Below are 15,394 nucleotides of genomic sequence, written 5' to 3'. Positions count from 1 at the left end.
AAACTGGCTGTGCTAATGTTAAACAGTACACTTTATTTATGATTTATATGTATGTTTAGACCTAGGTTATAGCTATTGTATACCTCACGGTGAGAATTTATGTACGGTTTTTGGAAACTGGGCTAAACATTGTGTCACTGTTTATTTGGCAAATCCGGAATGGATTAATATAATGCAATATCCTGTATTTGATTCTGCTGCAGTATAGACTAATAGGCCAATGTGGAGAGTTGCAATAGATTTTGATAATAGATTCGGGTATAACCCAAAGAGCAATAGGCCTATGTGGACAGTTGCAATAGAATCTACCTCTGTGGGCATTTCATTACGTATGAGCACCAATAAAAGTATTTTGAGTTGCTGTATTTAAAGGGCATATGTTGGTGCAATATGATATCTGAAATTATGGCCAAGAGGATGCAACATTGGTATTAGGGCGTATAGGGAGTATATGATTTTGCGCCTATTTCCTAGTACCTCATTATCTTTTGGTGCATTATGATACCTGAAATTCTAGCTGAGAAGATGCAATATTGGGGTTGGGGCGTATAATACATTGCGTCTACCTTCTAATACCTCATCAACAGGCGTCTTTATTATAAGCAGAATATATATGGAAATACTTATGCATACTTTGGTGGTAAGGATTTGCATACCAGCACATCAGTCTTTTGTATGTGTTGTTTGTTTTTGAGCACCTTGCACTTTGATTCTTATTTGTAAAATAAAAGTTATGTTTTAATTCCTATCCAGTTGCTACAATACATTTATATAGGAGTGGATCTACTAGTGCTGTATTTTAAGTTATCAAATAATACTCATTTTTTTAGCCTCTGGTCGCATGATTTTTGGCCAGTGTCAACCATAACGGTAATGCACCCTAGGTTTCTATTTTGCAGCCATATTAATATAGTCTGTCTTTTATTGCATATGTTTACATAGATACAGTGAAAAAAGACTTTACTTCCCAATATCATTACGTGGAGTTTACAAATCAGCAAAATATAGCTCCAAAAAAAATCTACACATCAATGGCAGACAGACCAAGTCCAAGTGATCAGTGGAGTCCCAGTGCTTAGAACCACATACTGAAGGAATATCAATGTGTCAATTATAACACAGAACCTCTTTTAGGGTATATTAAACGACCCCTTTTCTGATGTATGAACTGTAATTCTCAGTTGTAGAAAGTTGTACAATAAATGTGCCACATGAGAACATAGTGTTAAGAATAAATTCATCAGATTATTGCAACAATCTGCAGCCTGTCTGTCCCCTTAAGGCCTCTTTCATACAAGTGTATTTTTAATCCATATCTCTGTTAGCCAATTAATCTATTCTCATGAATGTTTTTTCACGTCTGTGTTTCTGAAACATTGCATGTGCCATTTTACTCTATTTTACAAATACAATATGCCAACAAAACGTTTTTGGAGTGTGCATAAAATATGGATTACTCAGTATTTGATCAGTTCTTCAATGCAGATTTCATCAGTAGTCAATCATTAGTTGCATTTATTACTATTATTTTCTAGTGTCAAAAACAGATAAAGAAACAACAATAAATGCGAATTTGAATGTAAAAACTGCCCAAATTCATTATACTGGTAGTATTACAGGTCTATATTACAGACAGGGCTGAATATGCCACTAGGCACTGAAAGCATTTTTTTGTCCTGAGGTGTATTTTTTTTAATTTTATCAATGTTTATCTGAAGCATTTTCCTTACATTTTATTGGGTGTTTTTTAGCTAACACTTTTAAAGCTTTATTTTGCAGGTGAAATTGTGCATTATGATTAGTTATTGTACTGTAGTGCAAAGGTTCCATATATTGTTCTTGCACAGGGTCTTCTTCTGTCTGTATCCACCCCTGTACCACGTGATATACGTTTATATACAATGCTTCTTATAGTAGACAGATGCCTCGGCATTCATCCCGACTGCGCACACTTTCGGGCTCATACCTCCTGTGACAATGGCACAAAACGTAGTGTGGCCCGAGCCTAAGTGATAGGAAACTCAAAGAAAAAAACAGGATAAAATTGAAAGTTCTTGCAGTTGCCCTGTGTTTCTGAAGTCAGGTCAAAGATGGTGAGAGTATCGCTGGAGTAATTCTGATCAGTCCATTGGATAGGTTTTTGGCGGTGACCTGTCAGATGATATTATTGGTACCCCTAAAGCTTTGAGATCGCTTCTGGCCAGAGGAGGTTACATTTATTTTCGGCATCGTACCCCTGAGGATGGCAGTACAGTTATCTGTAAGTAACCTTAGTGGAACATTATTAGGCATTGTTAAGTTTTATAAAAGTGAGGCAATTAACATTTGTATGAACCCTGGTCACAGGACTGTGCACCTCTGCTTTGGCAAATGGATGTAGCATCGATATTCTGCTAGCTCCGTCAGGTAAGTGTGGGAAGGCCACTTGTGTTTTTCCACAAACTCCAGTTCCTCAGCTGGAAGGAGCAAAAAAGAAAAATCTAAGATTACACAGGAGATATACGCAGGTCACAATGGTCATTTTTGGAGTGAGTCGCACAAATATTAAATGGTTAATGTATTCCATGGCATCTGTACCTGTGACCCCATGTCACACACCTTTGTTGGTTATTTTGTGTGTAAACACCCCATGATTTCAATGCCTTTTCTAAGCTTGTTTTGGGTGGTGTTTTTATTCAGCAATTTATTCCATGCCACACAAAGAATATGGTTTATTTTGAATGAAAAAAAAAAAAACCTCAGTAACCCAAACACATAACAAAAGTAAGGAAAAGGCACAAAAATGCACTGCAAGCAGTGCGTTTCGAATATTGATTTAGAGGGGTTGTCCACTACTCGGACATCCACTTTATGCTCCCATGTAAAACTGACCTCCTGGAAGAGAGAGAGCATCGGAAGTTCTGACTTCCTCCAAATGTCAGTTTTGTCTGAACGAAGTGTGAGTGAAATGGCCGCTGATTTGCTGCAGTGCTGACGTGACATAATGCCACCGTCGCTAACACTGGAGGTGGGTACACTGCAGGAATTGAGAAGGGGTTGTCCGAGTAGTAAATAATCCCCTTAATCCTCATTCAAAACATGAGCCCAAAACATGTTCAGATCATGAACCCAATATCCTCTATGGTTCACGGATCAGACTTATTCTTTCAAATCAATTGATCTGTGAAAAAAAACGACAACAAACAGATGCCAGTGAATAAGAAAGGACCTTTTTTTGCACACAAGAAAAACAGATGCTGAACTGATAGTAAAAATAGGCAATGAACCAAAAATGAATGAAAATCAGATCCAGCTAAAAAAATTTGTTTTTTCTAGTTTGCAAAAAAAGTTTTAAAAAAACCTTGATGTAAGAATGAGGCTTTATAAACAACAACAAAAACACAAAACATCAGTACAGACATTTATAAAAAAAAGTTGCAATTTAAAATTTAAAAAACTGCTGCAGCCAGTTGTTAAGTTCAAGTCAGTTGGGTACTATAAGGCCAAGTTCACATCACGGTTTATTGACGTTAATGATAAAGACAGTCACTTTGTGCTCTGTCTGACATAATATTCCACCATAATAGCTTATTTGAAGGGGGCACCAAAAAGTGGTCAATTCCACTTTGATGTGCCCGCCTCAAATAGATGAATACTGCCTACAGAGCACAAAGTGACTGCTTGTATCATTAAAGAGGATGATCAGGGTTATCACAAAAGTCTACAGTCACTCTATTTTATGTGGACCCTATGTCTACGAAAAAAATCAGAGACATGTCTGTTAATTGGAATCACAGATCAATATTACCCATTAAAGCCTCTGGGTGCGTGTTAATCACTGACAGTACACAGACTGCTTGCTGATGCGATCTGTGTGCTGTCCGCAATTTTCATGGACCCATAGACCTTGAATGAGGAATATTGATAGGGACTTCGAATTAACAAATATGTCTCCGATTTTGTTTTGTAGACAAAGGGTCCACAGACACAGAAAATCATGTACATGTGACTAGCACTATAGACTTTAGTGGGTACATGTTCTAGCCATGAAAATCACGGTTATAACACGTACATGATTCACTTTCCCTGATGATACACGTGGGGCGTCTGAGCTACATGAGCCGCGGGTAAACATGGGTGACGTGTTTTCTAGCCATACTTTGGTCAGCATAGGGCACGTTATCTAGCACTGGGCACTATAGCTATGACATCTATGGTTAGGAATAGTCTTATTAAGGGTTTTTCATATGTGGCTATAATAACCTTATAAGCATCTTTATATACCTGCTATAGGTTTTTTGTGTATATTTAGTGTTGGATAACTGGATACATCAGACTACAGCTGTTTGAGATTACTATTAATTATTACATTGGTTTACATATTGCACCTTATAGTATATAGTTCATCGCCAGTATGCCTTGCTCTCACTGGTGTGGTATATAGCATACCATTTCTTTATCCCTTCGGATTATTGGTGTATTATATGCATGGCTTAAACTAATTCTATGTACCATTGCTAGCAATATTTATAAAAGATGATGAATTATTATGCTGTTATGTCTACCTTTTGGTATGTCACCTTGGCCCATAGCACCTGATTATGTGCGTCTCAGGTTGTTTCATTGATATTTTATATATTTCTATGCTTGAATACCAATAAAAGCCATTTTTATTTTAGGTGTGCGCATCACTAGGGTAAATGTGACAGTTGCAGAAATGTCACCAAAACATCTGAGTGTTAGTGTTAGAAAACCTAAACCAACTCACTAATTACTGTGCCAATTCCAGAACGAGTTACCTGAAAGGTCTTGGAACTCTTGCTTTTGACTGAAGATCATGTGATGTGTGGCAAGAAAGTAAAGTAGCCATTTATAAAGACTTTCTGAGTTATGAAACTGTCAAACAAAACCAAATCAATATTAAAAGAAGAAGTGAGCTATATTGGACATATACAAATATTAACAGGCAATCTCTACACACAACAATCATTGCTAGTCAAGTTTTGTGATAACTATCGCAATTATTACTCTACGGCTCAAGTTGTATGAAACAGTAAATGGTACATGCCGCCAATTTAATAAAGATGTTTTTTCAAATTTTTTTATATTTATAAAGCAATAGAAGCTTTATTGCTGAGTAAGGCACCATGCAGACCACCATATGTTGTCATACAGCTCCACAGTACATCTAGGTTATACAGCCCCCTGGACACCTCCTATGGATTTCTCTATATAGGCTTATGGTGCATTCTTCACAAACTGTTCCCAAATAGTTATAGGGTATACATTGTTTTACTGGATGCATCCATATGTAACAGTGTAGCAGACACTATTCCTTATAACAAATAAAGGTATACAGAAGCACATCAACAAATGGAAGCCAAAAGGACACTCTTTGGGCATTTTCAAATGAATGGGACTTAGGCCTCTTTCACACTTCAGTAGTTTGACGTCAGTCAAAATCCGCCGTTTTTGGAAAAAAGCGGATCCGCCATATTTTTGGCGGATCCGTTATTTTTTCCCATAGACTTGCATTAGCGGAGGATTTTGACTGGTGGTCGTCGATTGCATCTGTTTTTTGATGGATCGGTTTGAATTTTAGCATCCGCCGTCTGGAGTAGACGGACAAAGGAACGTTTTTTTCAGCGGCGGAACCGCTATTTTAAACTGCGCATGCCCGGAACATCTTTCCTTTCATGCATTTTAACCCTAAATGCCATTCTGGAAAAGGCAAAAAAATCTCTCTCTCTTAGCGGCTGCAGCAGACCCATCCAAAAAACGGATACAGTGCATCAGTTTTTTGCAAAGCGGAAATGGATCCGTTTTTTCACACTTTGACGGTTTGTAACTGACGTCAAACAACTGAAGAGTGAAACAGCCCTTATGGATACATTTGACCTATGTACCAGAATCTTTCCCAGTACTTACTGCAATAATGCGTGAGAGTAGACTTGAGATTCAAATTAACCCCTATCAGTGCATTATTGCTTACACTAATCTCAGGAAGCAGCTTACTTCAGGAGACCTGTTCTAGAAACATCTTTATTCTTCCTTCACACACACAGTCTATAGAGATACAGTCAAGGCCAAAAGAGTTGACAACCTTGAATTTGTCACAGAAAATGAAGTATTTCTCCCAGAAAATTATTGGAATTACACATGATTTGTTATATACATGTGTGTATTGAAACAGCACAAAAAAGAGAGGAAAAAAAAAAAGGCAAAGTGGAGATCATCTCACACAGAGGCCCCTAAATAGACCAGACAAAATGGCTGGCACCCTCAACTTAATATTCTGTTGCACATCCTTTAGAATGATTAACTGCAATCAATAGCTTTCAATATCAATCAACAAGATTCTTACAACTCTCAACTAGAATTTTGGACCAATCTTCTTTTGCAAACTGATCCAGGTCTCTCATATTTGAAGGGTGCCTTCTCCCAACAGCAATATTAAGATCTCTGCACAGGTGTATATATACTACATTCATACAACATACATACATAGTACATACTACATACATACAACATGCTACAGACATACAACATACATACTACATACAATACATTCATACAATACGTACAGTACATATAACATAGAGTACATACTCACCATCACTTGTCACTTTGATCCCCGAAGCCAGTGTAATCTTTAAAAAATATTAAAATAACAAACAACCGATATACTCCCTGATCCGCAGAAATCCACGAGTGTCCCACGACGATCTCCCGTGGAGAACAGCAGCATCAGCTGATGCCACCGCTCTCTAGGGGCCCCAGGAATGCAATGATGGGAGGTAGGTATCCTTCCGCCCTGTATTCCTCCGCCACTGTAAAAAAATAGTCCCTAGCCTCACTTTTGGCATTGTTGTGTGAGAAAGTTCCCACGCAGCTTTTGCCATAAAGTGAGACCAGTGAACTATAGTAACCTCTCAGTGATGCACTGCAGGAGATCGTCGTGGGACACTCATGGATTTCTGCGGATCAGGGAGAATATTGCTTGTTTGTTATTTTAATATTTTTTACAGTGAGATGACACTGGCTTCGGGGATCAAAGTGACAAGTGATGGTGAGTATGTACTCTGTTATATGTACTGTACGTTAAATATGTATGTATTGTATGAATGTATTGTATGTAGTATGTATGTTGTATGAATGTAGTATATATGTAGTATGTATTTATGTTGTATGAATGTAGTATATATATATATATATATATATATATATATGTAGTATGTATGTATGTTGTATGAATGTAGTATGTATGTTGTATGAATATAGTATATATGTAGTATGTATGTTGTATGAATGTAGTATATATGTAGTATGTATGTATGACTATGTATGTTGTATGAATGTTGTATATATGTAGTATGTATGTTTTTTGTTTTTTTTTACATTCAACACAATAGCCGGATGATGGGACTACTACTGTCCCATCATTGGCTAATGTGTCAATCACTGTCATTGTAGCAGGCATAGCCCGATGGGACTTGTAGTCCCATCCGACGATGCCTGCACACACACACAACCTCCGGCGTCCCGCACAGACCCCCGGCGTCCCGCACAGACCCCCGGCGTCCCGCACAGACCCCCACAGACCCCCGGCAGGCCCGCACAGACCGCGCATCATGATGCGCACAGACCGCGCATCATGATGACATCATTTCAGCAGCCAATCACAGCCATAACACTGGCTCATTCCATTATGGGAACTTCCGATTCCGGTATCCGATATTGTAAAAATCTCGGTATCGGAATTCCGATAGAGCGAATATCGGCCGATACCCGATATTTGCAGTATCGGAATGCTCAACACTAGTGCCAACACATTTGTCTATCATTGTATATTGGGGAATTTCCACCTTTCCCTTTTTTTTTTGTGGGGGGGGGGGGGCGGGTTTATTACTCCTATTGATGAAAAGTGACAGAGGAAATAGGCCTAACACTTTTCTATAACTTTCTACAACTATGCCTGTGCTATTAATTGTTTCTCTTTAGACCACTTGTAAATATGCTGAAACATTTTACTGGTGCCAGAAACTGGTTATTTGAAATCACTGGTGGGCAAAGATTTACACATATTGATGTAATTTGGCAGAATAAAACTTCCATTATGTCCTGCCAGGACACGGAGCCGGCAGAATATACAATAATCCCTGATGCATCACTTTCCATGATGCTGCCTATCTGCTGTTTGTACTAGAAACAATCATAATGACAAGATTTACTAGCAGATGTTGAGAATCCTGAAACTACTGCAGAAAATATGTTATTAAAGAACTGAACGATTTATTAAGGTCACGTGCACACTTTCAGTGTTTGGAGAGTTTCTTACCGCCGTACTTGTAAACCAAAATCACGAGTGGAACAATCAGAGGAAAAGTATAATAGAAACACGGCACCACTTCTGGATTTATCACCTATTCCTGGTTTTCCCTTACAAATACAGAGGTAAAATACTGACCAAATACTTACCGTTGTCTTATACAGATTGAAAAACCAATAGAGCCATTCACATGGACATGATGTCTTTTTCAGGTCAGATTACGTTTGGAATCTACCAGAAAAAGTTCCACAAAACTGCTGCAAAAAAAAAAAAAAAAAAAAAAGACGCCAATGCACAACAATGTAAAAACATTGCTGTGCACATGTTCAGTCTTTTGTTACTTCTTTTAACAACAGCTTCAGGATTCAGAAACTGTGAAGCCACTAGAAGAAGCAGCATGTTCATTCTGCGGCGTCTTCGGCTTGGAAACCGCTTATTGCTAGCTACAGTTTAAATTATAGACAAAAAGTCATCGTCAAAGAAGCCGACACAAAGATGATGGCATAACCACCAGCAAAGCCACTTCAGGATAAAGATCACTAGTTTTTGCCTAAGAGAATCTTGTCAAGTCCCCCAGCATCTTAAAGACGCCATGCGCACATACTCGGAGACTCTCGTAGGACAGAGTAAGATGATGCACAATCCGTGTAAGACAAACACTCATGTGAATTGTGTTATCGACTATTTTAGGGTTCTTGGGCAGTCTGTTATGCACATGACAACTGAAAAATTGGTAGTGCAAGTAAACCCTAAAGCAAAAAATGTACACTTGTTAGGTATCCATATTAATGTCACATTTCATTTAATTAAAAAAAAATGAATAGTATAATAAAAAATAGTTTTAAAAAAATCTAAAACATTTAGTGCATCATTTAGGTCATTGTTAATCACTGGAAACCCCTTCTTAAATGCCACAGTGCCCCAAAATAAAGAAAGAAAAAAACCCGAAAAACTTAATCCCCTCCAGACTAGCAACTGCTCCAGCAACGTCGGCATGGTGTCTCCTGGTATTCACTTGACATTGGTTTATCAAATGCACGCTGCAACTGTTACAACTGATAACAGTTCTTGCAGAACTTATAGAGCTATAAGGATGGCTCTATTAGGATACAGCAGAGATATGCCAGAAAAATAGCCCCCTGCTATAGATGCTTCATTATTACTATCATTATTACTATGCTTCATTCTTACTATCAATCTGACAATCAATCTGCTTCATCCTCAGGTACGTTCACTGGCTGCAATATCATCACCCATATTTCCTGACCCCACTCACCCTGTATCTGCCTGTCATTACTGACCTTCTTCCGTCCTCCACGCTTATTCGCTCCTCACCCAATCGCCTCCAAGATTTCTCCCAAATAACCCCTATCCTTTGGAATTCTGTGCCCCAACATGTACGGTTATCCACCACATTTGGATCCTTCAGACGGAACCTGAAAACCCATTTCTTCATAAAAGGTTACAACCTGTAATGACCACGCGGCCTCCTCAACACCACGGGAGCTACTGCAACCCCCAACCTAATGTCTCCTTCCCCATAATCCTGTAGAATGTAAGCCTGCAAGGGCAGGGTCCTCTTCTCTCTGTACCAGTCTGTCATTGTTAGTTTGTTTACTTTAAGTAATATTTGTATTTTGATGTAACCCCGTCTCATGTACAGCACCATGAATTAATGATGCTATATAAATAAATAATAATAATAACAACTGAGAAGGCTGCTGATGGGAATACCCCTTTAAGAGTAGCAGTTTATCTCCAAGATCCTATCCCAATATGTAGTAGGTGTTATCTATATATATATATAAAACTGAATGTATGTATGTGTATCACCAACCAATCACGAAGCATCTTTCATTTTACCAAAGCTGTTCAAAAGAAGCGGAGCTGTGATTGGTTGCTATGATGAACAGTTTTCCTTGCAACCAATCACTAAGCATCTCTCATTTCACCAGAGCTGGTTAAAAGTAGCTGAGCTGTGATTTGCTGCTGTGAGCAAGTTTTCCCACATGACAACACCTCAGCAGACACTGACATGGTGGGAGAAATCTAGCATCTTCGGGAACATAAGCTCCCAGCCATTGTCTGCCCCCCTGAAAGGAGCAGAGAGCACATGACAGAAATGAATCCCCCCCCCTCCCTGCCCATATCGCCATCATACATCCTCATCCTGTAGGCATATCTTCCCTCTTAAAGGGATCATTGGTATGGAAGTTAGGGCAAATCCACTCTGCGCTTTGGTACTGACCCCAGGCCTTTCTTAAAGGGATCTCCGGTATGGAAGTCAGGGCAAATTCATCCAGCGCTTTGGTTCTGACCCCAGGCCTCTCTTAAAGGGATCCCTGGTATGGAAGTTAGGACTGTTCCACTCAGCTCTGTGGTTCTGACCCCAGGGTCTCTTAAAGGGATCATTGTTATGGAAGTTAGGGCAAATCCACTCTGTGCTTTGGTACTGACCCCAAGTCTTTCTTAAAAGGATCTCCGGGATGGAAGTCAGGGCAAATCCATCCAGTGCTTTGGTTCTCACCCCAGGCTGTCTTAAAGGGATCTTCTGTATGGAAGTTAGGGCAAATCCCTCAACGCTCTGATTCTGACCTCAGGGCTCTATTAAAGGGATCATTGGTATGCAAGTCACGGAAAATCCACTCAGCGCTCTGGTTTTGATCCCAGTCTCTCTTAAAGGTTTCCCCGGTATGGAAGTGAGGGCAAATCCACTCTGTGCTTTGGTACTGACCCCAGGCCTCTCTTAAAGGGATCTCCGGTATGGAAGTTAGGGTAAATCCCTCAGCGCTCTGATTCTCACCCCAGGCTTCTATTAAAGGGATCATTGGTATGAAAGTTAGAACAAATCCACTCAGTGCTCTGGTTCTAACCCCAGGCCTCTCTTAAAGTGATCCTGGGTATGGAAGTTAGGACCGTTCCACTGAGCGCTCTGGTTCTGACCCCAGGCTGACGGGATGATGTGGGATATTAGGGGTAGTAGTCCAGTGGCTCTGGTTGATGGGATGATGTGGGATATTAGGAGTAGTCCAGTGGCTCTGGCTGATGGAATGATGTGGGATATTAGTGGTAGTTGTCCGGTAGCTTTGGCGGACGGGATGTTTGATATTAGGGGAAGTAGTCTGGCGTCTGTGACGGGATGATGTGGAATATTAGTGGTAGTTGTCTGGTGACCCTGGCTGACAGGATGATGTGGGATATTAGTGGTAGTTGTCTGGTGACCCTGGCTGACAGGATGATGTGGGATATTAGGGGTAGTAGTCCGGTGGCTCTGACGGGATGATGTGGAATATTAGGGGTAGTAGTCCGGTGGCTCTGGCTGATGGGACGATGTGGGACATTAGGGGTAGCAGTCCGGTGTCTCTGGCTGACGGGATGATGTGGGATATTATAGTGAATGTGGCTATGCGGAGTAGGCGGGGCTCTACACTCAGCTATATATATATATATATATATATATATATATATATATATATATATATATATATATAAATCCAACAGAGCAAAAATATGAAGCCTATGCCAAATAGGATTAAAAGTAAACAACTGTATTTGCCATAATTAAAATACATTCATAAAATCATTTTTCAGTGGAGGTATACGTCACAAACAAACTGTTTAACACAGAAAACATGTTTTGAAATGCCACAATAATAAATAGTTTAATAAACATCCTGTCCAGAACAATGAAGTCAATCTGCATAAATCACAATTACGACATATATATACATAAAAAAAGATCTGCATTAATGCACTCATCAACTAGTACCCAAAGAGGTCATGCACAAAAATTATAAAATTGGAAGACAGCTTTTCAATTAATCAAACAAAAAAATCCATGTGGCCCAGCCTACATAGGGTTAAATAAATGATCTACTAAATAACGTGAAGGCTCATACATAGGTAAATCATTCAAGAGTATGCGTCCCAATTCTAAAGGTGCTTTTTGCTAGTGCATAAAATTATAAAGTGCATTTTTAAGTGGAGTCATGAGTCATGTGACGCTGATCGGTGGTGACATCACATCCGCCTTGTTATTGTGAGCGCCGTTTAACCACTGCCACCACTGATTGAACACGCTATAAATAATGGCACAAAACACACCTACTGTAGCCAGACCCCAGGAAGAAGCAAGCATGCGAAACGCGCGTCGGGGCACAGCGCTGTTTACTAGGTAACATGTATTTTTGAAATCAGCCTTTTTTCACCGACCATGTTTTGTGGGCATAGTGGACACCTCAGCTAATGTTATTGGATCATCGGCTACTTAGCCATTATGTCTAGGGTACATTACAATTGGTACATTTTGTAATACTTTTGCTGGTATACTCTAGCGGGCATTTTAGCGAATACTAATAATTTATTGGCTTTTGAGCCATGTTTTCAGCAACTGCACTTTGCAATATATATTATTACACTAAGTAAACAATGTCTTTGAATTAAAACTGTGAGATTGTCCGTTTTGTATTATATTTCTGCAGGCATACCTATTTTTGGCACATTGGTAAACATCATCAGCTTTTTGGCTATTTAGCCATTAACTCCACTTAAAAATGCACTTTGTAATTTTATGCACTAACAAAAAGCACCTTTAGAATTGGGAAGCATACTCTTGAATGATTTACCTATGTATGAGCCTTCACGTTATTTAGTAGATCATTTATTTAACCCTATGTAGGCTGAGCCACGTGGATTTTTTTGTTTGATTAATTGAAAAGCTGTCTTCCAATTTTATAATTATTGTGCATGACCTATTTGGGTACTAGTTGATGAGAGCATTAATGCTGATCTTTTTTATGTATATATATATGCCGTATTTGTGATTTATGTAGATTGACTTCATTGTTCTGGACAGGTTGTTTATAAAACTATTTATTATTGTGGCATTTCAAAACATGCTTTCCTGTGGTAAACCGTTTATGTTTGTGATGTATACCTCCACTGAAAAATGATTTTATGAATGTATTTTAATTATGGTAAATAAAGTTGATTAATTTTAATCCTATTTGGCATAGGCCTCCTATTTTTGCTCTGTTGGATTTAGTTACACGATTGGAAGTGCCTTTAAGCTAAGCCTAGAATTAGGTGTGTATGTACAGTCATATGTAAAAGTTTGGGCACCCCTATTAATGTTAACCTTTTTTCTTTATAACAATTTTGGTTTTTGCAACAGGTATTTCAGTTTCATATATCTAATAACTGATGGACTCAGTTATATTTCTGGATTCAAATGAGGTTTATTGTACTAACAGAAAATGTGCAATCTGCATTTAAACAAAATTTGACCGGTGCAAAAGTATGGGCACCCTTATCATTTTCTTGATTTGAACACTCCTAACTACTTTTTACTGACTTCCTGAAGCAATAAATTGGTTTTGTAACCTCATTGAGCTTTGAACTTCATAGCCAGGTGTATCAAATCATGAGAAAAGGTATTTAAAGTGGCCACTTGCAAGTAGTTCTCCTATTTGATTCTCCTATGAAGAGTGGCATCATGGGCTCCTCAAAACAACTCTCAAATGATCTGAAAACAAAGATTATTCAACATAGCTTTTCAGGGGAAGGATACAAAAAGTTGTCTCAGAGATTTAACCAAGTCAGTTTCCACTGTGAGGAACATAGTAAGGAAATGGAAGAACACAGGTACAGTTCTTGTTAAGCCCAGAAGTGGCAGGCCAAGAAAAATATCAGAAAGGCAGAGAAGAAGAATGGTGAGAACAGTCAAGGACAATCCACAGACCACCTCCAAAGACCTGCAGCATCATCTTGCTGCAGATGGTGTCACTGTGCATCGGTCAACAATACAGCGCATGCATAACGCCTTTTTGTATGACCAAATAACTCAATCTTTGTTTCATCAGTTCACAGGACCTTCTTCCAAAATGTAACTGGCTTGTCCAAATGTGCTTTTGCATACCTCAGGCGACTCTGTTTGTGGCGTGCTTGCACAAACGGCTTCTTTCGCATCACTCTCCCATACAGCTTCTCCTTGTGCAAAGTGCGCTGTATTGTTGACCGATGCACAGTGACACCATCTGCAGCAAGATGATGCTGCAGGTCTTTGGAGGTGGTCTGTGGATTGTCCTTGACTGTTCTCACCATTCTTCTTCTCTGCCTTTCTGATATTTTTCTTGGCCTGCCACTTCTGGGCTTAACAAGAACTGTACCTGTGTTCTTCCATTTCCTTACTATGTTCCTCACAGTGGAAACTGACTGGTTAAATCTCTGAGACAACTTTTTGTATCCTTCCCCTGAAAAGCTATGTTGAATAATCTTTGTTTTCAGATCATTTGAAAGTTGTTTTGAGGAGCCCATGATGCCACTCTTCATAGGAGAATCAAATAGGAGAACTACTTGCAAGTGGCCACTTAAAATACCTTTTCTCATGATTTGATACACCTGGCTATGAAGTTCAAAGCTCAATGAGGTTACAAAACCAATTTAGTGCTTCAGGAAGTCAGTAAAAAGTAGTTAGGAGTGTTCAAATCAAGAAAATGATAAGGGTGCCCATACTTTTGCACCGGTCAAATTTTGTTTAAATGCAGATTGCACATTTTCTGTTAGTACAATAAACCTCATTTGAATCCAGAAATATAACTGAGTCCATCAGTTATTAGATATATGAAACTGAAATACCTGGTGCAAATACCAAAATTGTTATAAAGAAAAAAGGTTAACATTAATAGGGGTGCCCAAACTTTTACATATGACTGTATATATATATATATATATATATATATATATATATATATATAATCATTATAATTTGTTATAAGTAACCATAGTTAGTTACTATGCCCGGGCAGCGCCGGGCTCTTCAGCTAGTAATAATAATATTAGTAAATACCTCCAATTAGAAATGTAGTATAGTTTTTCTGATTCGCTTTGTCTCTCACCTCATGTGAAGGCACTGCGAGAGGGAGAGAGATTTGAGGCAATTCCGCTCGTCCAAAAACGCTGCGGAATCGCATCAAAATCCGCAACGTGTGCACATACCCTTATGCTTCCTGAAGTTCTACCTTACAAAATTGAAGAACAGGACATTCTATAACTAAGTCTCAACAAATGACCAAAGCTACCAGGGAA

At 38.9% G+C, this 15,394-nt stretch overlaps 1 protein-coding gene across 2 annotated transcripts in view; it reads right to left on the bottom strand.

The window, feature by feature from the left end:
• Nucleotides 1–904: 904 nt before the first annotated feature.
• The window catches only part of RHOBTB3 (Rho related BTB domain containing 3), a 96,277-nt gene continuing 81,787 nt past the window's right edge, over nt 905–15,394 (bottom strand). For both annotated transcript variants that reach the window (XM_073541433.1, XM_073541400.1), the window contains exons 11-12: nt 4,779–4,875; nt 905–2,456 (exon numbers count right to left, since the gene is read on the bottom strand). In XM_073541433.1, the coding sequence (XP_073397534.1) occupies nt 2,341–2,456; nt 4,779–4,875 (213 nt within the window). In that variant the 3' untranslated portion in view covers nt 905–2,340. The remainder of the gene's footprint in view (nt 2,457–4,778; nt 4,876–15,394) is intronic.

The sequence above is a fragment of the Dendrobates tinctorius genome, unplaced genomic scaffold (genome assembly GCF_039654945.1).
Source record: "Dendrobates tinctorius isolate UK_male_01 unplaced genomic scaffold, ASM3965494v1 ptg000003l, whole genome shotgun sequence".
Lineage (NCBI taxonomy): Eukaryota > Metazoa > Chordata > Amphibia > Anura > Dendrobatidae > Dendrobates > Dendrobates tinctorius.
This window is presented reverse-complemented; position numbering and strand designations above follow the sequence as displayed.